Raw genomic sequence first — 22,782 nt, forward strand, 5'->3', positions numbered from 1 at the left:
AGACTGTTCTCAGAAGAAGAAATACAGATGACCAACAAATATATGAAAAATGTTCAATATCACGACCCATCAAGGAATTGCAAATCAAACCACAAAGAGATATCACCTCACACCTGTCAAAATACCTAAAATCCAAAACACAGAGATGTGGACAAAGGGGAATACTTTTACACAGTTTGTGGGAATGCAATTTAGTGCAGCCACTATGGAAAATAGTGTGGCGATTTCTTTCTTTCTTTATTTTTATTTATTTTTTATTTTTTTATTTTTTGACAGGCAGAGTGGACAGTGAGAGAGAAAGACAGAGAGAAAGGTCTTCCTTTGCCATTGGTTCACCCTCAAATGGCCGCCGCAGCTGGCGCGCTGCGGCCCACCGCGCTAATCCGATGGCAGGAGCCAGGTGCTTCTCCTGGTCTCCCATGCAGTGCAGGGCCCAAGCACTTGGGCCATCCTCCACTGCACTCCCAGGCCACAGCAGAGAGTTGGCCTGGAAGAGGGGCAACCCGGACAGAATCCAGTGCCCTGACCAGGACTAGAACCCGGTGTGCCGGCACCGCAAGGTGGAGGGTTAGCCTAGTGAGCCGCGGCGCCGGCCTGGAGATTTCTTTAAAAACTAGGAATAGACTTGCCAGATGATCTAGCAGTCACATTACTGGATATATACCCAAAAGACTTAACACAGTGTATCAAAGAGAGACTTGCACCACCATGTTCATAGCAGCACTATTCACAATAGCCATAATTTGGAATCAACCAAGGTGCCCATTATCAGATGAATGGATAAAGAAAATGTGATATATATATATATATACACACACACACACACACACACAATGGAATATTGTTCATCTATAAAAAAGAATGAAATTCTACCATTTGCAGGAAATGGTATGCTATGTTATTCTGATAATATATTTTCAACATCTGTTTATAGGTTTCATCACTATCTATAATCACAAACTTTCAGAAATGGATGACTTGGAAAATATCTACAAGCTCATTGGAGTTTGTCCACAATGCAATGTACAATTTGATTTTCTAACTGTGAGAGAAAATCTCAGGCTGTTTGCTAAAATTAAAGGGATTCATCCACATGAAGTGGATAATGAGGTACATAATATGTTCAAACTAATGGGGAAACTGAAATGAGTAATTTACCCTGGTTTTGGCTTCATTAAAGTATGTACAAATCAATGTATTAGTGTTGAGCAGAAAAAATAATAATAATATCAATCTCTTGGATGTAACTTATAACTTTGCTCTTAGTTTTAAATATATTACCTCTCTTAATCTTCATAACTCCATGAGATAAATACTATTATTATCTCCATTTATATATGAGACCAAAATGTTGAAGTGGAAATAACTGCCCAAAGTTTTATAGCAAGTAAACCTGTGGTGGTATTCAAACCCAGGCATTTCTCATGATTTTAACCATTATATTTTACAACCCAGTTTTTTTTTAAAAGATTTATTTTATTTATTTGAAAGACAGAGTTACAGGGAGAGGTAGAGACAGAGAGAAAGAGGGGTCTTCCATCCGCCGGTTCACTCCCCACATGGCCGCAATGGCCAGAGCTGCGCCGATCCGAAGCTAGGAGCCAGGAACCTCTTCCAAGTCTCCCACGTGGGTGCAGGGGCCCAAGGACTTAGGCCATCTTCTATTGCTTTCCCAGGCCATAGCAGAGAGATGGATCGGAAATGGAGCAGCCAGGACTAGAACCGGCGCCCATATGGGATGCTGGTGCTTCAGGCCAGGGCGTTAACCCGCTGCACCACAGTGCTGGCCCCTTTTCAACCCAGTTTTTACATAACTGATTGAAAATCTATTTATGACTCAAATGTTCTTTCTTGTTAAGGTAAAAAGAGTTCTTCTGGAATTGGAAATGAAAAATATTCAAGATGTCCTTGCTCAAAACTTAAGCGGTGGACAGAAAAGAAAGCTAACTTTCGGAACTGCCATTTTAGGAGATCCTCAGGTAAGTTAGACTAAATTTACAGGTGAATTCAGATTCTAAAAAAATTTAGAAAGGACATTTGTGATAGAAATTGTAAATTCTACATTTATATCTTGTATAATTATAACTAATATTGTGTTGCCTGCTTCCCTTGTAATTGGCAAATTCTTTGATATGTTTCCTCCTCCATTAGATTTTCCTATTAGATGAACCCACTGCTGGGTTGGATCCTCTTTCAAGGCACCGAGTATGGAGCTTCCTGAAGGAGCGGAAAACAGATCATGTGATCCTCTTCAGTACTCAGTTCATGGACGAGGCTGATATCCTGGCTGGTAATTATCTGTTTACTTAAATGTCATGATGAGGACTTTGGGAAATCTGAGAATTGTTGACTAACATTGACTATTATTGTATTAACACTGGTGGACCTTATGAACCAGTATCAGATGGACTTTCTCATAATACATTTCAGTATCTGTATCTCGTTGTACTCTGTTTCACTATGATTACACAGAGGTGTGGTCTCCCAGGAAGCTCACTGGTTGCAAAATAAATTATTTTCCATATTCTAAGAAGTGTTTGAGTTTATCCATATTTGAAATAAACCAACTTGATATATTCAGATCATCATTAATGCATGATTATTGAAAATAACGTAATTTGATATTTATCCATATCAAAGAATATCTTCACAGCGGCCATCTTTGTGGCACAGTGAGTAAAGCCACTGTCTGCGATGCCCGCATCCCATATGAGCGCCAGGTCCCAGCTGCTACATTTCTATGCAGCTCCTTGCTAATGACCTGAGAAAAGCAGCGGAAGATGGCCCAACTGCTTGGGCCTCTGCTACCCACATGGGAGACCCTGACAAAGCTCCAGGCTTCTGGCTTCAGCCTGGCTCAGCCCTGGCCATTGTGGTTACTTGGGGAGTGAACAAGTAGATGGAAGATTTTTCTTTCTCCATCTCTCCCTCTCTCTCTCTGTAACTCTTTCAAATAAATAAATAAATCATATATATGTATATATGTATGTATTTCACAGAATTTAACCTTCTGTTGAACTGGATGACATAAAAATAACACATGGTATGTATCTGTTAACTATTCCTATGTATCACATCCTATATCACATTCCTATACTTAAAATTGCATAAAGTCCTAAATAGTTCACCAGCTATTACTATGTATTACTGGTCTTTTCTCTGAAATAAAGGGCATTATTCTAACAAACTTCCTTCCTTATGTTTTCTTTCAGATAGGAAAGTGTTTCTCTCCAAAGGGAAGCTGAAATGTGCAGGCTCTTCTTTGTTTCTGAAAAAGAAATGGGGAATTGGATATCACTTAAGGTAGGCCCACTTGGGGAGGTTGGAAGTAAATGAGAACTAGGCTAGAGTAAGGCACGATGCTTGATGCAAACTTTACAACACATATGTTGTTGTAAAATCCATATGTCCATAATGGGTGTATGTATGTGTGTGTGTGTGTGTATGAGTGCAAAGAGGTTAGAGGCAGGGAAAATTGGAATACTAGATTCTTGGCAATATTATAGAGACTGAGAATATGAAAACATTTACCATAGATAAGTGTAATAGAAACCATGCCCACAATATACTCATTATTTTAAAAATCAGTATCTCTACAAGTTTTTCAATCTCAGCAACTGTGTAGTTAATGTCCCTACTACCACTCACCTAGAGTCATTATATGAATCTTTTAAGTAGTATCCTAAGTAGTTTTTATCAGATGTATATTTTTGTTCTCCTACTTCATGTTTGCATGGCTCGTCTCTTGCATTGTTTGTAAATGCTCTTTTCTGGTAATCTTTTCTGATGATATGAGATAATATTTCAAATAACATATGACCTTTTTGAATATCAGTTTGCAGCTGAATGAAATGTGTGCTCCTGAAAGAATAACATCACTTATTAAGCAACATATCCCTGAAGCTAAATTGCTAGCAGAAAGTGAAGGAAAACTTATCTGTACATTGCCCTTGGAAAGAACAAATAAATTTCCAGGTAATTCATTATCTAGATAGCATGAAGTTAAATCTGAAACAAGAAGCAACATTTAGTATTTGACTGAAAGATACCAAGTATGATACTAATCTATTGACATGAACTGCCACACTGAATTTTGATAATAATACTTAAAATTGGATACCACCATTATGGCCAATTTACATGTGGGGAAACATAGGCCTAGAGGCATGAAGTTGCTATCATACTGTAGTAGAGGGTGAAAGTGTGCACTAAACCCATTCAGTCTAAGGAGAGAACATGTTAAGTAATGTGGTACATGGATCAATTACTATAAATTTTTTCGTGTTCAATGAACTCTTCAAAAAAAATGCTGACAAATCTTGATTCACATGTGAAATTATCTGCTGTAACTAGATAAACTTACTCCTAATGTGATAGCTTCCTTTTTGAAAGTCAAGTTGAATTTTTTCTTACCAAGTGATAGAGATCAAAGTACAGCTTTCCTCTCATATGAAGAGAAGAACAAAATAATAACAATGAAAATTATGGTCTTACTGAAACATTAAAATAAACTGTCATTTGAGTATGTAACAACCATCAAGAAAATAAATCATTTAAAAGTGACTAAATGATTAGTGCAATAACTAGGTTCTTATGTGAATAATAAGAAATATAGTAATTCTCTACTGATTATAATACCTGAAGACTTTTAAGGGTTTTATTGTTGTTTGTTTTGCCCTTCAATCCATTTATAATGTGATATCAAGTACTCTAGTGTTGATAAGTACACAATGAACATGATTTGAAAAGCTGTGGCTTAGCTATGTTAAGGGTCTTGCTATGTGGCTATTTCTTTTTGGCATGACTTTGGAAATATCTTTTGTTGTCAGGACAAAACATACAAATAGATCAATTGTGCTTGTTATCTAGGTTACCTGGCTCCTGGTATTGGCGACTATGAAAGTTGAGGTCAAATAATCTTAACATATGTGTCATTAACAATGGCATACAAACTACCATGCAAAGTCATTCAAATATATATTTACTAATGAAAACACAAATATTCCTTAGCACAAAGTGTTAACTGAGTTCTAGTCCATTTAAAGAGAAATGTGACTTAGACAAAAATAGACTAAATTTTACCTAGAGTGAAGAAAGATCATCAGTGATGATTATCAGTTTACATCATTCCCTTTCTACTTTTCCATTCTTTGTTCTCTAGTCAAGGAAAAGTGCTTATGGTTATTCCTTTTACCCACGTATTTCAGGAGGCAAAGCCTCATAACTTGGAAAAAGTCACCAGGATCTAGAATTAGGGTTTTCAGTTTATATGATTCACTATAATGCAAACATGTGTAGATAGACATTGTTTATTCAGAGATAATAGATACATTGCAACTATTTTTGATGAGTGAACAAATGAATGAATGAATCTAGAACTGCTGGAGTGAATAAATATTAATGTAATACCCTACTATACCCAAAAGACAAATCTGCATTCCTCTCTATGTGCTTTTTTAAAAGAATAAACTTAACTTCAGAATAATTTTAAATTTACAAAACACAAATTATGAAGCAGTAGAGTTCCTATATAAACCCATCTTCCCTTGTTATTAACATCTTAATTAGTATGACATATTTGTCACAATTAATAAGCCACACTAGAATTCTTTTATTAAAATGTTAGTATACTATATTTGCATGATTAATAAACCATAACAATTATTTTTTTCCAAATTCCTTTCATCTCCCCCACCTTTCCCAAACTCCAGTGATCACCTACCTGTGTTCAGATTGAAATGTTTTTGAAGCTTCCACATATGAGGGAGAACTTATGGCATTTGTCTTTATGTGTCTGGTTTATTACATTTAACATTATGTTCTCCAGTTCATTCCACCTAGCTGCAAATGACAAAATTTTATTCTTTTTTATGTCTGAATAGCACTCCATAGTGCATATATACCACTTTTCCATTAATCTGATTTCCTTTTCTATTAATCTGTTAATAGATACCTTTGTTGATTCCATTGTCCTGACTACAATAAACTTAGTGGAGCAGATACCTATTTTATATAATGATTTTATTTCTTTTGGCTATATAACCAGTAATGGCATTGCTGGATCACATGGCAGTTCTAGTTCTAGTTTTTATGTTTTTCAGAGTGATTGTACTGAATTGTTTTGCTGCCAAATGTATGAATTCTTCTTTCTCTACATCCTATACAGAATTTGTTACTTTCCTTTTTTATTTTTAAAATTTTATTAATATAGAAAGAACAGATTTCATGTATTTACTAGGTAAAATTCTAAGAATAAAGCCATACTTCCCTTCCTTTTCAACTCCCCTCCCTCCTTCCTTTCTTTTTTCTTTAATTTTGCAAAAAAACATAATTTCAATCTGCTCTATATTTGCAGGCTTAATTCACCACTAATCATAATATTCAACAAGTAAAAAGTAGAACGACCATAGTTCCATAAGCATATAAACAAGGGCTAAAAACAGCAATGAAATCACAAGATGTCCATTTCATTCGTATATATTTTGTGTATTCTATATTAATTACCACATATCAGAGAATACATATGATATTTATCTTTTGGGGACTGGCTTATTTCACTAAGCATAATGGTTTTCAGTTACATCAAACAATAAAAGCAAAATAGACATGTGGAATTACATAAAGCTAAGAAACTTCAGCATTACAAAGGAAACACTCAACAAAGTGAAGCAGCAACATATAGAATGGGAGAAAATATTTGCAAGCTATGCAACTGATAAAAGATTAATATCCAGAATTTATAAAGAGCTCAAGAAACTCAACAATGACAAAACAAACAATCCAATTAAGAAATGGACACAGGTCATGCACAGGCACTTTTCAAAGGATGAAATAAAAATGCCCAACATACAATTAATGCTCAGAATCACTAGCCAACAGGTAAATGCAAATAAAAACCAAAATGAAGTTTTACTTCACCCCAGTTAAAATGGCTTTCATCCAAAAATCAAAAAATAATAAATGCTGGAGAGGCTTGGGGAAAAGAATACCTTAATGCTCTGTTGGTAGCAATGTAAACTAGCACAACCATTATGGAAGACAATGTAGCGATCCCTCAGAAATTTAAAAAAGATCTTTGTTATGACCCAAACATCCACTGTGGGAACTTATGCAAACAAAAATGAAATCAGCATATGAAAGAATTAGTTGTACCCCATGTTTATTGCAATTCAATTCACAATAGCTAAATTATAGAATCAAATCAGATGTCCATCAACGGATGACTGGATTTAAAAATGTGTTATACACACATATGCAAACTATGGAATACTACTCAACCAAAAAAGGATTGAATTTCTATCTTTTACTTTGTATTTGTTTAATAACAACCATTCTAAAGGGGTGAGATGATATCTCATTGTGGTTTTGATTTGCATTTTCCTGATGGAGTTTTTTTTCATATATTTGTTGACCATATGAGTCTCTTCTTCTGAGAATTATCTATTCGTTGTTTTTTTCCATTTCTTAACAAGATTAGTTGTTTTGCTGTTGTTGAGTTTTGCTGTTGTTGTTGTTGTTATTGTTTTTAGTTTCTGATGTAGTCTGGATATCAACACTTTGTCAGATAAGAGGCTTGCGAGTATTGCTGTCAGATGTCTCTTCACACTATCAGTTGTTTCCTTTGTTGTGTAGAAGCTACTGAGTTTGATATAATCCCATTTGTCTAGTTTTTGCCTTTGTTGCCTACATTTTTTGGGATCTTGTCCAAAAAGTAATTGCTTACATTAATGTCTTGAAGTGTTTCATCTATGTTTGCTTCTACCAATTTTATAGCTTCGGATCTTAAATTTAGGTCTTTGATCCATGTTGAATAGTTTCCTGTGTATGGTGAGGGATAGGGATCCAATTTCATTCTTCGACATATATATCCAGTTTTGCCAGCACCTTTTAACAAAAAGACTATCCTTTCTCCAATATGTTCTTGTTAACTTTGTCAAAATTCAGTATGCTATAAATTCACAAATTGATTTGGGGGCTGTCTATTCTGTTCCGTTGTTCTATGTGTCAATTTTCATGCCAGTCCTATGCTGTTTTAATTACTATAGCTTTGTAGGCTATAAAATTAGATACTTTGATGCCTCCAGCTTTGATTTTTTTCCCCCTCAGGATCACTTTGTATCTTCTGGGTCTTTTGTGATTCCATGTGAATTTTAGGGCTGTTTTTTCTAATTCTGCAGAGTGCCATTGGTATTTTGATAGGGATTACATTGACTTTTAGATTGTTGTAGGGAGTATGAGCATTTCAATGATAGTAATTCTTCCAGCCAATGAACAATGAATATCTTTCTATTTTTGTGTCCTTGATGATTTGTTTCATTAGTGTTTCATCATTTTCATTGTAGAGATCTTTCACTTATTTGGTTACATTTATTATTAATTATTTAAATTTTTATAACTATTGTGAACAACAATTCTTTCTTGACTTTCATAAAAATGATACCATTTTTTCTAGATTTTTATATCCTTTGACTTTACTAAATTGGTTTATCAGTTGTAACAGTTGTTTGGTAAAATATTTAGGTTTTCCTATGTACAAAATCATGTCAACTGCAAGCACTGATATTTTTACTTTCTCCTTTCTAATTTGAATGCCCTTTTATTTCTTCTTCTTTCCTAACTTCTCTTGCAAATACTTCCAATGCTATATTGAATAATAAAAGGTGAAAGTGTTCATCCTTGTTTTGTTCCAGATCTAAGAGGAAATGTTTTTTAACAATTTTCCATTCAATTTGATATTGGCTGCTGGTTTACCATAGATAGCATGTATCATTTTGAGTTATGTTCTTTCTAGACCTAATTTGTTGAGAATTTTTATCACGAAGTGATGTTTTATCAAATGCGTTCCGTGAATCTGTTGAGATGATGATATGATTTTTGTTCTTTATTCTATTGTGATCTTTTGAATTGTCTTTAGTTTCAATTTATTTTATTTCTGCTCTGATCCTTATTCTCACCTCCTGCTAATTTGGGTTTAGTTTGCACTTGATTTTCTCAACACTTAAAATACTTCATTAGATTGTGTTACTATGTTCACTTATTGCTATATATATCCTTCTTTGAAATTTTTTTAAAGATTTATTTATTATCTTCAGTGTTAGAGTCACACAGAGAGAGGAGAGGCAGAGAGAGAGAGGGAAAGAGGTCTTCCATCTTCGGAGCTGTGCCGATCCAAAGCCAGGAGCCAGGAGCCTCCTCCGGGTCTCCTACACGGGTGCAGGGGCCCAAGGACTTAGGTCATCTTCTAGTGCTTTCCCAGGCCATAGCAGAGAGCTGGATCAGAAGTGGAGCAGCCAGGACTAGAACTGGCACCCAAACGGGATACCAGAGCTTCAGGCCTGGATGTTAACCGGCTGCACCACAGCGCTGGCACCGAAAATTTTTTAACTTATTTTTGAGAGGACAGATACATACACACAAAGAGGGAAAGAAAGGGGTAGAGGAGAGGGAGAGAGAGAAAGAGAGACAGAGAGAGAGAGACAGAGAGAGACCTCCCACCACTGATTCACACCCAAAAATGCCTGAGAGGCAGAAAGTCAATGCAGATCACCCACCTGGGTGTCAGAGACCCAAGTCTCTGACCCACTGCCAGCTCCCTCCCAGGGTGCACATTGGCAGCATGTTGAAACCAGAAGCAGAGCCAGATCCCAAACCCAGACGGTCTGAGACTGGATGCAGGCATTCCAAGTGATGTATTATCGGGTGGCCAAATATCTGCCCCTGAACTTCCCTCTTAATGCTGCTTTTGCTGTATCCTACAGATTTTGGTATCTTGTGTTTTCATTTTCGTTTGTTCTAAATTTTTTCATTTGTTCCAAGAATTTTTTTTTATTTCCTGTTTTAATTTATTCAGTTATCCATTGGTGCTCATTTTGCAGCATTTGTTCAATCTCCATCTATCTGTCAGTTTTCTATTGTTTTTCTTGTTATTAATTTCTAATTTTATTCCTTTGTGGTCTGATGGGATACATGGAATGATTTCAATTTGTAAAAATTTGCAGAGAATTGCTTTGTCACTTAATATATGAACTAGAAAATACTCCATGGTGAGAAGTACTTATATTCTGTAGCTCTTGGGTAAAATGTTCTGCACATATCTCTTATGTATTTTTGCTTTATAGTATGCTTCAACTCTGATGTATCTTTGTTGATTTTCCAACTGGATCAGCTGTCCACTGATGACTGTAGTGTGTTGAAATGCCCCGGTATTATTTCATGAGGGTATCTCTCCCTTTGCATCTAATATCATTTTCTTTATATGTTTGGATGGTCTTATTATGATTGATATATCTTCTTACTAAATTGATATCTTTATATATATATATATAATTATTTATATATATATATATATACATGATGCTTTTCTTTGTCTCTTTTTACATTTTTTATTTAAACTCTGTTTCATCTGATGTGGGTATAAATACTCCAGCTTGTTTTGAGTTTCCCTTGGCTTGGTATATATTTTTTCAACCCTTCACTTTCAATCTAGGTGTATCTTTACCTGTGAAGTGAGTTTCTTGTAGACAGCATGTAGTTGAGTCTTGGCTTTTTACCCATTCAGCCAATCTATATCTTTTGACTGGGGAATTTAATTCATTTACATTCAAGGTTAATACTAATAGAAATAACTAACCCCTGTCAGTTTGTTGATTGCTTATTGATTGCTTCATTCTGTCTCTCTTATTATTTATCTTTGTATTTTGCTATCTTTCTGTCAGCATAAGGTTTAATTCTTCTCTATTTATCTTTTGTATGTCTGCTCTGTTAATGAATGTTGTGTGCTTTTATGATGGCTGTTTTTACTTCTACAGGAGGACTACCTCTAGGATTTCTTGTAGTGTTGGTCTGGTGGTTATTAATTCTCTTAGTTTGTTGTTGTTGTTGTTGTTCTGGGAAATACTTAATTTCCCTTTCACTTCTAAAGGATAGCTTTGCTGAATATAGTATTCTAGATTGAAATCTTTCTTTTTTCTTCCAAGACCTTGAATATATCATCCCATTATCTTCTGGCCTATGTGATTACTACTGATAAGTCTGCTGTTAGTCTAATGGGTTTTCCTTAATATGCAATTTAATCTTTTTCTCTCCTTGTCTTAATTTTTGACAATTTGACTACAATATGCCTTGGAGAAGGTCTTTTTTGGTTGATTCTGGCTCATTTCCTTTGAACTTTCTTTACCTGTGTGTTCCATCTCTCAAGGCTTTGGAAGTTTTCAAATATTATTTAATTCAATAGGTTGTTATGCCTTTTTTCTTTCTCTTCTCCTTCAGATATTCCTATGATATAAATATTTGTTTGTGGTCTCAGAGCTGAAGGGCAAAAAGGGCACCTTGTCCAGGACACACAGAAAAGTGTAGGTTATGGGGCCAGCTCTGTGGAGTAGCAAGCTAAGCCTTCACCTGTGGCACCGGCATCCTACATAGGTGCCAGTTCATGTCCCAGCTGCTCCTCCTCCGATCTAGCTCTCTTCTATGGCCTGGGAAAGCAGTAGAGGATGGCCCAAGTGCTTGTGCCCCTGCACCTACACCTGTGTGGGAGACCTGGAAGAAGCTCCTGGCACCCGGCTTCAGATTGGCCCAGCTCTGGCCTTTGCAGTCATTTAGGGAATAAACCAGCAGATGGAAGACCTGTCTCTTTGTCTCTCCCTCTCTCTGTCTGTAACTCTACCTCTTAAATAAATAAATAAAATCTTAAAATAAAAAAGAAAAGTGTACGTTATGCTGGAGATTGTGCAAGGGCAACCATGGGCCTGCAGCAGTGGAATAGAAATAAAGCCTTGCTCAGGACCCACAGGGCAAGCCTAGGTGTTTCTTCTACTTATAGGGCTGACATTCATAGTCCCAGAGCTGCAGGACGCAATGGAGCACTTACCCAGGTCTCATGTTTTATGCACAGATTATGGTGTGGTTTGTGCACTGTTAGGCATGCGTCTGAAGCAGTAGAATGCAGGTAGAGACATCCAGGTCCCACAGGCGAGTACAAGATTAGTCCAGAGACTGTAGCACCAACTGCCACAGTCCCAGAGCTGCAAGACAGAGAAGGGACTATTCCCAGTTCCAGCAAGTCATTCAAGGAAGACACTGGGGATGATTTTGCACTGGCTGCACAGCACCCTATGATAAGAGATGCAGAAGGCTTCTTTGTGCCTGGCCCTCTGGGTTTGTGTTTTGGCTACTGCTGGGGCCAAGCTCCAAAAAGCAGAGGAAATCTTTCTTAGATGGTGCAGATTTGGACCAGTGGTAACTGTGGAGTTCTCCTGTAGTTAAGGTTATTGACCTGCATGATGGTGGGGTCACAGAATTTTCTCTTCCTTTACCTTTTCCCTCTGGCCAGGAAGCTGGGGTAGGAGCTGTGGCACACTTTGTTCCTTTCTGAACTTTGACTTTCCAAGCCTCTCTGTTGTTTAGAGTTCCTGTGTAGTTTTCTCTTGATCAATTTCCTAGAAACTCTGTCCTTCCATTGTTATTCTGGTTCTTCTCTGTGGTAGAGGGAACGTTCAGGATCTCTCTATACAGTCATATTGGATTAATATCTCTTTATGCGATCTCAATTTTTGTTCTTCCACACTCAGAAGCAAAAATGAAAAGAAGACATAGTCTATTGCCTTCTCTTGGACCAATATTTGCTGGAAATAAATGACTCTGAATCACTCATATTCTTTGAATATCAGTTCTTTCTCTTCTGTTTAGTAGAGTTTATTTCTAAAACAATAGTAAGAGTGACTGTTTAGCTTAATTGTTAAGACATCAGTTAAGATGTTCATCTCCCACATTGCAGTGTCTGATTTTGATTCTCAGTTCTGACTCCTGACTCCAGCTTCCTGCTAACACATACACTAGGAGGCAGTAGTGATGACTCAAGTAACTGGGTTCCTGCCACCCATGTGGAGGCTTGGATTGTGTACCTGACTTCTGACTTGCCGGTTGGTCCCTGTGCAGCCTCAACTGCTTCAGGCATTTGGAGAGTGAACCAGTGGATAGGATCTCTCTCTCTCTCTCTCTCTCTCTCTCTCCCTCTCATCTCTATCTCTCTGTCTCACTTTTCTCAAACACACAAGTGAATAAAAAAATAAAGTTAAAATCACAAAGCTATTTCCCAGAAAAGACATAAGTTAATTATGTATAGAATTGGAGAAAACTGAAATCCCTCATCAATTTAATTTTTAAATACACATAGCATAAAAATATGAACATTTCAGGAGGAATATGAGATGAATTAAGTAAATTTTATCATACAAAAGTAAGGTTTGACTGTAACACATAATATCAAGTAGAAAAGCAACTGATATAATTGAAACAGTATGGTACTTGTCATAAAAGTTTAGTTTTTGATGCATATCTTTCACATGTCACAGGAATAACTCCAAACCTTCACCTGTAAAATTAGAAAAGTTATTTTTATTACCCAACTTATTTGTGACTTGTTCACTTTTATTCACTACTGGGCTTGTTCTTTAGATCTCTATAAGGATCTTGAAAACTGTCCTGACCTGGGAATTGAGAATTATGGCATTTCCATGACAACACTCAATGAAGTATTCCTGAAATTAGAAGGAAAATCAGCTTTTGATCAATCAGGTAAATAAAATGAATGAAAACATGGAAACAGTATATAAAGCATTGTGTGCAGTGAACATTTTGAAACCATTCTGGTTCAGTGATGCCATTACATTTTGTAGGCTTCCAGATAGTGGTTATTGCTTGGAAAGCTTATAAATGAAAAAATTATTTCCTGTTGCATGTTACTCTATCATCAATGCTGTTTACCTCTAGAGTAGCTTCTTTCGCTCCATCCCAAGAACTTGCTGCTTTGTCCCACTTCCTGACTGCCAAGGATCTCCAGGATGGTAATTTATTCTAACTCCTCTATCCTATGCTCATCAAAACTTCTCCTTGAAATTTTTTTTTAACTTTTATTTAATGAATATAAATTTCCAAAGTATAGCTTATGGGTTACAATGGCTTCCCCCCTCCCATAACTTCCCTCCCGCCCGCAACCCTCCCCTTTCCCGCTCCCTTTCCCCTTCCATTCATGTAAAGATTCATTTTCAATTCTCTTTATATACAGAAGATCAGTTTAGTATATATTAGGTAAAGATTTCAACATTTTGCCCATATAGCAACATAAAGTGAAAAAACTACCATTGGGTTACTAATTATAGCATTAAATAGCAATGTACAGCACATTAAAGACAGAGATCCTACATAATTTTTTTCAAATTAATTAATTTTCTATGCCATTTCCTTTTTAACACCAGGTTGTTTTTTTTTTCATTTCCAATTCTCTTTATATACAGAAGATCAATTCAGTATATAATTAGTAAAGACCTCATCAGTTTGTGCCCACACAGAAACATAAAGTATAAAAATACTGTTTCAGTACTAGTTATAGCATCACTTCGCTTTAGACGACACATTAGGGACAGATCCCACATGGGGTGTAAGTACACAGTGACTGCTGTTGCTGATTTAACAATTTGACACTCCTGTTCATGGCGTCAGTAATCTCCCTAGGCTCTAGTCATGAAGAGCCCATGAGAGTATAGCAGGCATGGAAAGCCAAGATATCATGGAAAAAAAAAAAAAGACCTAAATGAATGATCTCTGTGAGTGAGATCCCAGTGGAAAGAACGGGGCCATCAAAGAAGGGGGTACCCTTCTCCGAAGGGAGGAGAGAACTTCCACTTTGACTATGACCCTATCGGAATAAGATCAAAGTCTCCTTGAAATTTTTATTTTTAATGATTGCTATCTACATTAAAACCCTGTACATTTGTTTTGTGGCATATTGAAATACATTATTGATGGAGCAATTTCAAGACATTCAAAAGCGAAATCAGTAATATAGTTAGAGCATAACGGGTTTTTTTTTTTTTTTTTTAGATTTTCCACAGTTTAATTCTTTGTAAAATAAAATGCACCACAATGGGTCATAACACACAATCCTGTGACAATGTTAGTTTTGGAGAAATACTATTTGTGTCTTCGTAGAAATAATTCTGGGCACATCTTCTTAAGCTGCTCTTTTACTTTTTAAATCAAAGCCATTCCATGGCTTGGTTGAAAACAACTTGGCATTAATAGAGATGTCGGAAGAAGACTGTCATTCTCCAGAGAGATCTCTATTAACTTTACAGGGTATTTTTTCCAATCTTTTCACAGATTTCTAGGTTCAGGGCAGACCTGAGTTCGTAGAGAAATAAAAGTGCATTCCAGTTTTACTTCAAATACCTCCACTATAACTTGCTAACTCAAAATCCATATTCTCTCTTGTTTCAGAGCTCCTAGGGGTGGGCTTAGAAAAAGAAGCAGCTGGCAGAAACAGTACCTCTTGCCTTCTCTGCAACTACTGGCCCCACATACACTTAGTTGTGTATGTTAACAATCCCAAGCAAGTCATTCACTTTGACCTTACACTATAACTTCACCCAGGTTTGGCAGCTTGTTCATCAGAAGGATGTGTGTCACCAGGGAGTCACTGGTCTGTTTTCAACACACTAGATGATCAAGGCATTTGTACAATTGTAAAAAGGCTAGAATGTAGTAGTCCCGCATAGTAAACAGGACTTGGATTTGATGTCACTTTTAAGGCATCGAATTTATGGATGATTCTAGAAAAATTAATACTTACAAATAGTCTTCCCATTTGTTGATATGGTTTGACTCCAATATTTTTGCATTTTCTTTTCATCATTCATCAAAATCTGATGACTTTTTAAAAATAAAATTCTTTTGCATTTTGTTCAGTTTGTTCCTTAGTATGTTACAGCAGCTCACTCTGTTATTATTGTTTTTACTTTACTACAACTCTTTTTAATAAAGTCTCTTTTTAAAAAATCCATTTCTAATATTTCAGTATAAAATGCATTTAATGTGTATAAATTGACCTCAACTAATACATCTGTGAATTTTCTTATTATTGTCATAATTTGTTGTGTAAATTCTAATTTTCTGTAAAATAACAATTTTTTGTATTCATAGTTTGCTGTTGTACCATGAATCACTATTAATTAATGAAATATAATTTACATAAAAAACACACACCTGTGTTAATTTTCCAACTGAGAAGTTTGGCACTGGAGCCAGTGTTGTGGTGTAACAGGTTAAGCTGCTGCCTGGGATGCCTGCAGTTCATATGGGCATCTGTTCGATTCCAGGCTACTCCATTTCTGATCCAGCTCCCTGCTAATGCGTGAGGGAAAGCAGCAGAAAATGGCCCAAATGCTTGGGCCCCTGCACCCATGAGGGAGAACAAGATGAAGCTCATGGCTCTTGGCTGCAGCCTGGCCCAGCCCCAGTCATTGCAGCCATTTGGGGAGTGACCCAGCAGATGGAAGATTTCTCTCTCTCTCTCTCTCTCTCTCTCTCTTTCACTCTCCTTCTCTCTGCAACTATGTCTTTAAAAGAAGCAGAAGCAGAAATAGAAGAAGTAGTAGTAGTAGTAGTAGTTTGGCACTAGACACCTGAAGAAAAAAAATACCTAAAACAAGATTTAAAACATTTCCTTTCCTTCCATGTGCCCCTTCCCAAGTATAAGCCTAAGACAGTCTCTACAAGATACTTATCCCAAGCTTATATTTGCTTGCTCTGGAATTTAATATAAATGGGAAATAGCATTAGTTTCACATCGTTGTGATTCAGCTATGGGTTGTGTGTACCAGAAGATCCCCCCCCCCATTAATTGGTAAGCCATATTCCACAGTTTATTTTTTCGAAGATAAAATTTTAAGTTGTTTCAACTTTCATAGTATTATAAATAGAGTTATAAGCAAGTTTTTATGGACATGTAGTTTTATTTGCTTGGATACCTCTTCCCATTTAGGTAAAGATTATGTTAAATCTCTGGGTCCAAAGAAAGCTCCACAGAAAGCTGTCAATCAGGGCTGGCATTGTGGCGGAGTGGGTAAAGGCCACCAACTGCAGCGCTGGCATCCCATACAGGCGCCAGGTAGAGACCCAGCTGCTCCATTTCCAGTCCAGCTCTCTGCTGTGGCCTGGGAAATCAGCAGATGATAGCCTGAGTCCTTGGGCCCCTGCACCTGTGTGGGAGACCTGGAAGAATCTCCTGGATCCTAGCTTTGGATTAGCTCAGCTCTGGCCATTGCAGCCATTGGGGAGTGAACCAGCGGATGAAAGTCTTTCTCTCTCTCTCTCTTTCTCTCTCTCTGCACCTCTGCCTCTCAAATAAATAAATAAATCTTTTTTTAAAAAAAGCTGTCAATCAAGAGTACTTGAGATGATACTTACTATACATTGCTCATTTCTTGTGTTTCAGATATGAATGTTTTAGAAACTGTACAGACTGATGGGCCTAGAGACCCAGGGAGGCTTGCTGAGATGGAGCAGCTTGTCTCATCACTTAGTGAGATGAGAAAGACAACAGGTAGCATGGCTCTCTGGCTGCAGCAAGTCTATGCTATCGCAAGGGTTCGCTTTTTGAATCTAAAGCATGAAAGAAAATGTCTCCTCATACTGTGAGTATTAATGTGCTATTTTGTTTTTTAGTCATTGCATTAAAAAAGCTAAGTGCAAAATGAGGGGAAAAGATAAAAATCTAAACTTCTTGATTATACCTGTCATTTTAGTTATCAATCCTTTTATCCGTTATTTTACTTACACATCTATCAGAGATAATTAAAGGCAAAATCTTAATCATTTAAGTTTTCCTTCTTTTTGTGTAATTCTCCCTCAAAATCTCCCCCACAGAGGTGAACATTTAGAACATTGATGCCTTTTCCAGTGTGCATATTTCTTTGTAGTATTGATTCAAATCTCAGATGGCATTCTCTGAAACAATCTGTCTATCAAACTGAAACTTCCTCACGCTACCCTCTCTCTACTTCCCTCTGGCCCTCTCCATGGAGGCTGCTCACTGTCCACACCTGCCGTAAGCCAGATGCTTTTTAGGAATTGGATGTAGTAGACATCAAGGACCCTTTCACCTGTCATTGAACTTTGTGTCCACCAGTGCTAATCACCAACAAATGCTGTCAGTCAAAAAAAGGAGAGGCCTGGCATATTGGAATTTCAATCAATATTTGTTGAGTAGATATTGTAATTTTTAAGTATTTTGAGTAGATTAGCAAGATTAAAAGAAAGTCTTCAAAGTTAATCTGGAGACCCTCTGCAAAAGAGATTAGAGAGAATAAAGAATAGACAATGCCCATCATGTGGCAAAACAAGCAAGAAGCAATACCCTAACCTTGGGAAGTAAGGAAGAGCAGGATTGCAAGATCACTGCCACAGTGCTGATAGAAGAAATGGATGTTCTAATCTTTCTGAGTGCAGATTCATTAAATGAGAAGTGTGAGTGAGATTTTGAGTATGAGAGGCTTGGGGATTACGTTGTCATTAACAGAACTAGGAACAAGAAGTGGGAGAGAAGAGAGAAAGCGCATTGAATCCAAAACGCTGATGGATTATGCAGTAGAGAGAGGGAACATTAAGATGCATGTAGAAAAAATAAGCCTAGATCTGGAGCTACAGCTGAAGGAGCCATATCCCTAAAACTGCATGGGCTAACCCATGGTGAGCAAATTATGCAAGAAATGGTAAATCCATGGTCCACTTCCATTCAGAGGCAAGAAAAGGAAAAAAAAAAAACACAAGAAATAAGACTGACAGCCATTTATCAGTATGTTTATTTCAGTAATGTCTTGCTTGTGCTATGTGAACATCTACAAAGAAAATTTTAAGACTGGAAAATGGCTATCGAGTCACATTGTTAATTTTGTTCTATGTAGGATACTGACGTTGGGAGCTGGAATTCTGCATGTCTTGGCAGCAAATGCTCGCAAGGTATTAAGCCAAGATGATTACTGTTGGGAAATCTCTCCTCACCTGTACTTCCTAGCTCCTGGCCAAAAACCACATGGCCCCTTCACTAACTTATTGATCATCAATAAAACAGGTGAAAATGTTGCTAGTATTCAGCTTCCAAATGTTGCCACTATTAGCATTTATTCAAAAACCCAAGCATAAAAAGAGCATGTTTTATAGACAATTTGGAAAGTTCATAAGTGAAGAATGTATTACTAAATTGGAGTAAGGGTGATGAAAGTACTTAACAAAAAAGAAATATATATATGCATATTGAGAAGTGAGAGGGCTTATATCAACAAAACATTGTAAAAGTTGTATAGTACCAGTAAAGGGAGATTTGGTAAATTAGAAAATGAATTGAGGAGAATAATTTGTATATTTTAAAAATCTTGGTTATATGGTCATTTTGATATGATTTCTGGTAAGGCGATATATTATTTGACTCTAGAAAATTCTTCCCTAAAATTCATAAGACACTAACAAAATTTTCTATTTTCTTAGTAGAAATCATTCTTAGTAGAATCATTAAAATTAACTCATAAAATATATGTAAGAACAATGGACTTTTTTTTACACTGGATTCTTTAAACATGGATAAATACATAGATCATTCATATTTTGCATGGTGTGGGTAATAATTATAAAGAACAACTTTGATAAATACCTTAACAAAAGTTTCCTGGGTCTTGTGATACATTTTATATTTAACTGTCTAATAGGTAAAAGCATTGATGACTTTATACGTTCAGTGGGGCAACAGAACATAGCTTTAGAAGTAGATGCCTTTGGAACTAGGAGTGGCACAGATGAGTCATCATACAATGGTGCTATCATTGTATCAGGTGATGAAAAGGTATGTCGGGCCTCATTTAGTGATTTTCGTTCAAAAATATGCATATCATACTGTAATACCAATGAGATTCACAAAAGCTATTTGGTCATATATATATATATATATATAAGCATGATATTGTTGAAATAATTTACACATATGTAAATAAATAATTTAGAATGTTGAAGAGAATTTGGGTAACAATTATATCATGCAAGTCTCTGATTTTAGTAAAGAAATTCAAGAATGACAGTATTCATTTGTTGCTCTGTAGCCATTGTGTACACATTGTGTAAAATAATGGACTCAGATATTAACAATGTTTGTCAGTGTAAACAATGTATATTAGCAAAGCCTGTATCATCTAAAACACATTGAAAAGTACAGAATTAACTCTAAGTAATTCATAAATCTGCACAGGCATTTTGTAGGACAGACATTCTAAAACTTGAATTTTATTTAAAAGAAATAAAAATTTCATTACTGGCTATTTGAAATCTTAGGCCAGAGGCCCCAGATGTGATCCTCAAATAAGATAACACCCTGTGGTCATGATTAATTTGGTCTGATGTAGGTCTGTTTTAATTTAAAATTGCTTGCCAATTTTGAAACACTAGGGTATTTTTAATCACAATGTCTATCTGTGCTTCAGCATCAGAAAAGAAATTGAAAATCTGGTAGCACATCAGCCACATTCAGCATTTGACCTTATTGTCAATATATGAAAAAGAAGTTTAGACATTTTAGTCACTAATTTTATATTTCCAATTTCAGGACTTATACCCTATTTTGTTATATTTCAGAATTACCGTTTTTCATTAGCATGCAATATCAAAAGACTGAATTGCTTCCCAGTTCTTGTGGATATTGTTAGTAATGGGCTCCTTGGAATGCATACTCCATCAGCACATATTCAAACTGATCGAAGCACATTTCCTGAGGTGTGTATATGATCTCATGAACTCCGCTCTATCAAGATTTCCAGATCATTCAGTTAAGTACTTGATCTTAATTTATTGAGTAAAGCTCTGAAATGGACTAGCTTTTGGATGCATCATGACTCTCTGGCTTTGGAAAAACAACACATTTTCAGATCTTTCATTTCCTAAATGCAAAGTAGAGTAAAGAAAACATTGAAAATATTTATTTTAAGGAGTCAATGAAGCTATGAATATGAAATTACTGCAGATAGCTGACATACCACGTACCTACGATATGAGATAAGGATGAAAACAAAACTAAACAGAAAAGTAAATAAACACATCGCAGATATCTTGGCAATGAATAAACGGGTGCTATTATCATCATCATCATTTTATTATTATCACTATTAGTAATACTACAGGACAAATTCTCTTGAGGCTAGAGTACAGGGTGTCATCATTACTTCAGATTCTCTGGAATATCACAAATTCCCTGTGGCCACCACCCCCACTGAAGTAGAATTTTCATATATGAGCCAAGAAAAATGTTTTTGACAAAATTCAGATCCAAGGTGAACTGTGTATAATGAAAGAATCTAAATGTTTATCACAGTTCATAATTGTTACTTTTATTAGCCTCTCTATATTTCTCCCTATTAGAGAGCTCTTTGAGTAAAAGAACCATATATTTTTAACTATACGTTATGCCCTAGCCTGTCATAGGGCTAGTAATATGGTAAACATTAAGTACCTATTTGTCACACTAATAAATAAATGAAAGATGCTATTAATGATTCTTGGGCCCTCTTCAGGTCTAGATTGCATATAGATGAACAAGTACCATTAATTTGCCCATATATAAAATACATATTCATCATTATTTTCATGTGTTTCAGGACAATCTTGAGTTACTTTCTCATATCATATCTCATAGAGTACTCAGGTGCAAGAATTGTTTTCAGTAACAGAGTATGAGAAGTTTAATTTTCAGGACAAACATTTGCAATTGCACATCAAATATTTTTCTAATACACTATTGCTACATTTTATACACTAACTATGATTATTGACATGATTTCTTGGCATAAAATGAGTGGAGCTGGCATGATTGACCCTACACAGTCCTTCCTATCTGTAGTCTCCATGTTGATGGATTCAGCTGCACATCAAAATGTTCAAGAAAAAATTGTGTTTGTACTAAACGTGAACAGATTTTTTCTTTTTAAATATTTTCTGAACAATACAGTTTAACTACTACTTACATAACATTACATTGTATGGGTTTGTAAGCTGAATTGATTGCAAAGGTTTAAACTGCTAAGACATTACAGTAATTATTAAGAGTGTAAAAATTATTATCTTCATTACATAGTAGTATAGATTTTAAAAGTTTTACTGTTATAAAGAATCCTTGTTACTGTCTTGTTAGTTTCAAGTTGTATATTCTTATCAATTCATTTAACTTCTTTCAATTACTTTCCTCTGTGTAAAATTGATTGTCAAAGCAAAATCCTATGTTGAAAAATATAAGAATTAAAGGAGAACAATCTCAATTCAACCCAAGGCAGGAATCAATATAATCAGAGTAATTAATTTTGAGCACTGCATCCCAGAAAATGAATTTCAATTATGTTCCTTAAGTTTACTGCATTGTTCACATTTCCAGGAAAATGAGCAGGAACAATTGGAGACCATGGCCTGCCTCATCTCATGGCTATTTTTAATGTGCTGCTTTCCTCCTTATATTTCCATGACCAGCAACAATGACTTTAAGGTAATAAAAAATAGTGGAAGCCTTATTTTAAAATTAGAAGCTGACTGTAATGTGATGATAGGCTTTTCTTTAGGATAGTGTGCATGTTCACATATGCCTTCAGGTTAAAGAAGTAATAAAAGGAAATCAAATAGAAAGGAAGAAAGGATAAAAGAAAGACATGGATAAATGGAATCTGTTGCTGTTGCTGTGTAGAGTAAAACTCCATGCAGTCAATAATGAACAGAGATCTATAAAATGAACCAAGAATTTGTTCCAAGAGCCCATACAGGGATTCCAAGAGCAAGTCTGAGAATGCACATAAGGCTAAAACATTTAAATTCTAATTATCTATTGTAGGAGTTCATCAAGTAATTCAATCCAGAAGGTGATGTCTGATGTGTAGGGCTAAATTAGCCCAAGAGTAAAACTTACTATAAATATGCCCTTTGAAT

At 35.9% G+C, this 22,782-nt stretch overlaps 1 protein-coding gene across 5 annotated transcripts in view; it reads left to right on the plus strand.

Annotated features, from left to right (window-relative positions):
• The window catches only part of LOC133776519 (ABC-type organic anion transporter ABCA8-like), an 81,448-nt gene that overhangs the window by 27,421 nt on the left and 31,245 nt on the right, over positions 1–22,782 (plus strand). For all 5 annotated transcript variants that reach the window (XM_062215455.1, XM_062215454.1, XM_062215456.1 and 2 more), the window contains 11 exons: positions 935–1,110; positions 1,860–1,979; positions 2,152–2,290; positions 3,213–3,303; positions 3,836–3,975; positions 13,456–13,575; positions 17,273–17,471; positions 18,741–18,907; positions 19,539–19,672; positions 20,455–20,592; positions 22,241–22,348. In XM_062215455.1, coding sequence (XP_062071439.1) covers positions 935–1,110; positions 1,860–1,979; positions 2,152–2,290; positions 3,213–3,303; positions 3,836–3,975; positions 13,456–13,575; positions 17,273–17,471; positions 18,741–18,907; positions 19,539–19,672; positions 20,455–20,592; positions 22,241–22,348 — 1,532 coding nt within the window. The remainder of the gene's footprint in view (positions 1–934; positions 1,111–1,859; positions 1,980–2,151; positions 2,291–3,212; positions 3,304–3,835; positions 3,976–13,455; positions 13,576–17,272; positions 17,472–18,740; positions 18,908–19,538; positions 19,673–20,454; positions 20,593–22,240; positions 22,349–22,782) is intronic.

The sequence above is a fragment of the Lepus europaeus genome, chromosome 18, assembly GCF_033115175.1.
Source record: "Lepus europaeus isolate LE1 chromosome 18, mLepTim1.pri, whole genome shotgun sequence".
Lineage (NCBI taxonomy): Eukaryota > Metazoa > Chordata > Mammalia > Lagomorpha > Leporidae > Lepus > Lepus europaeus.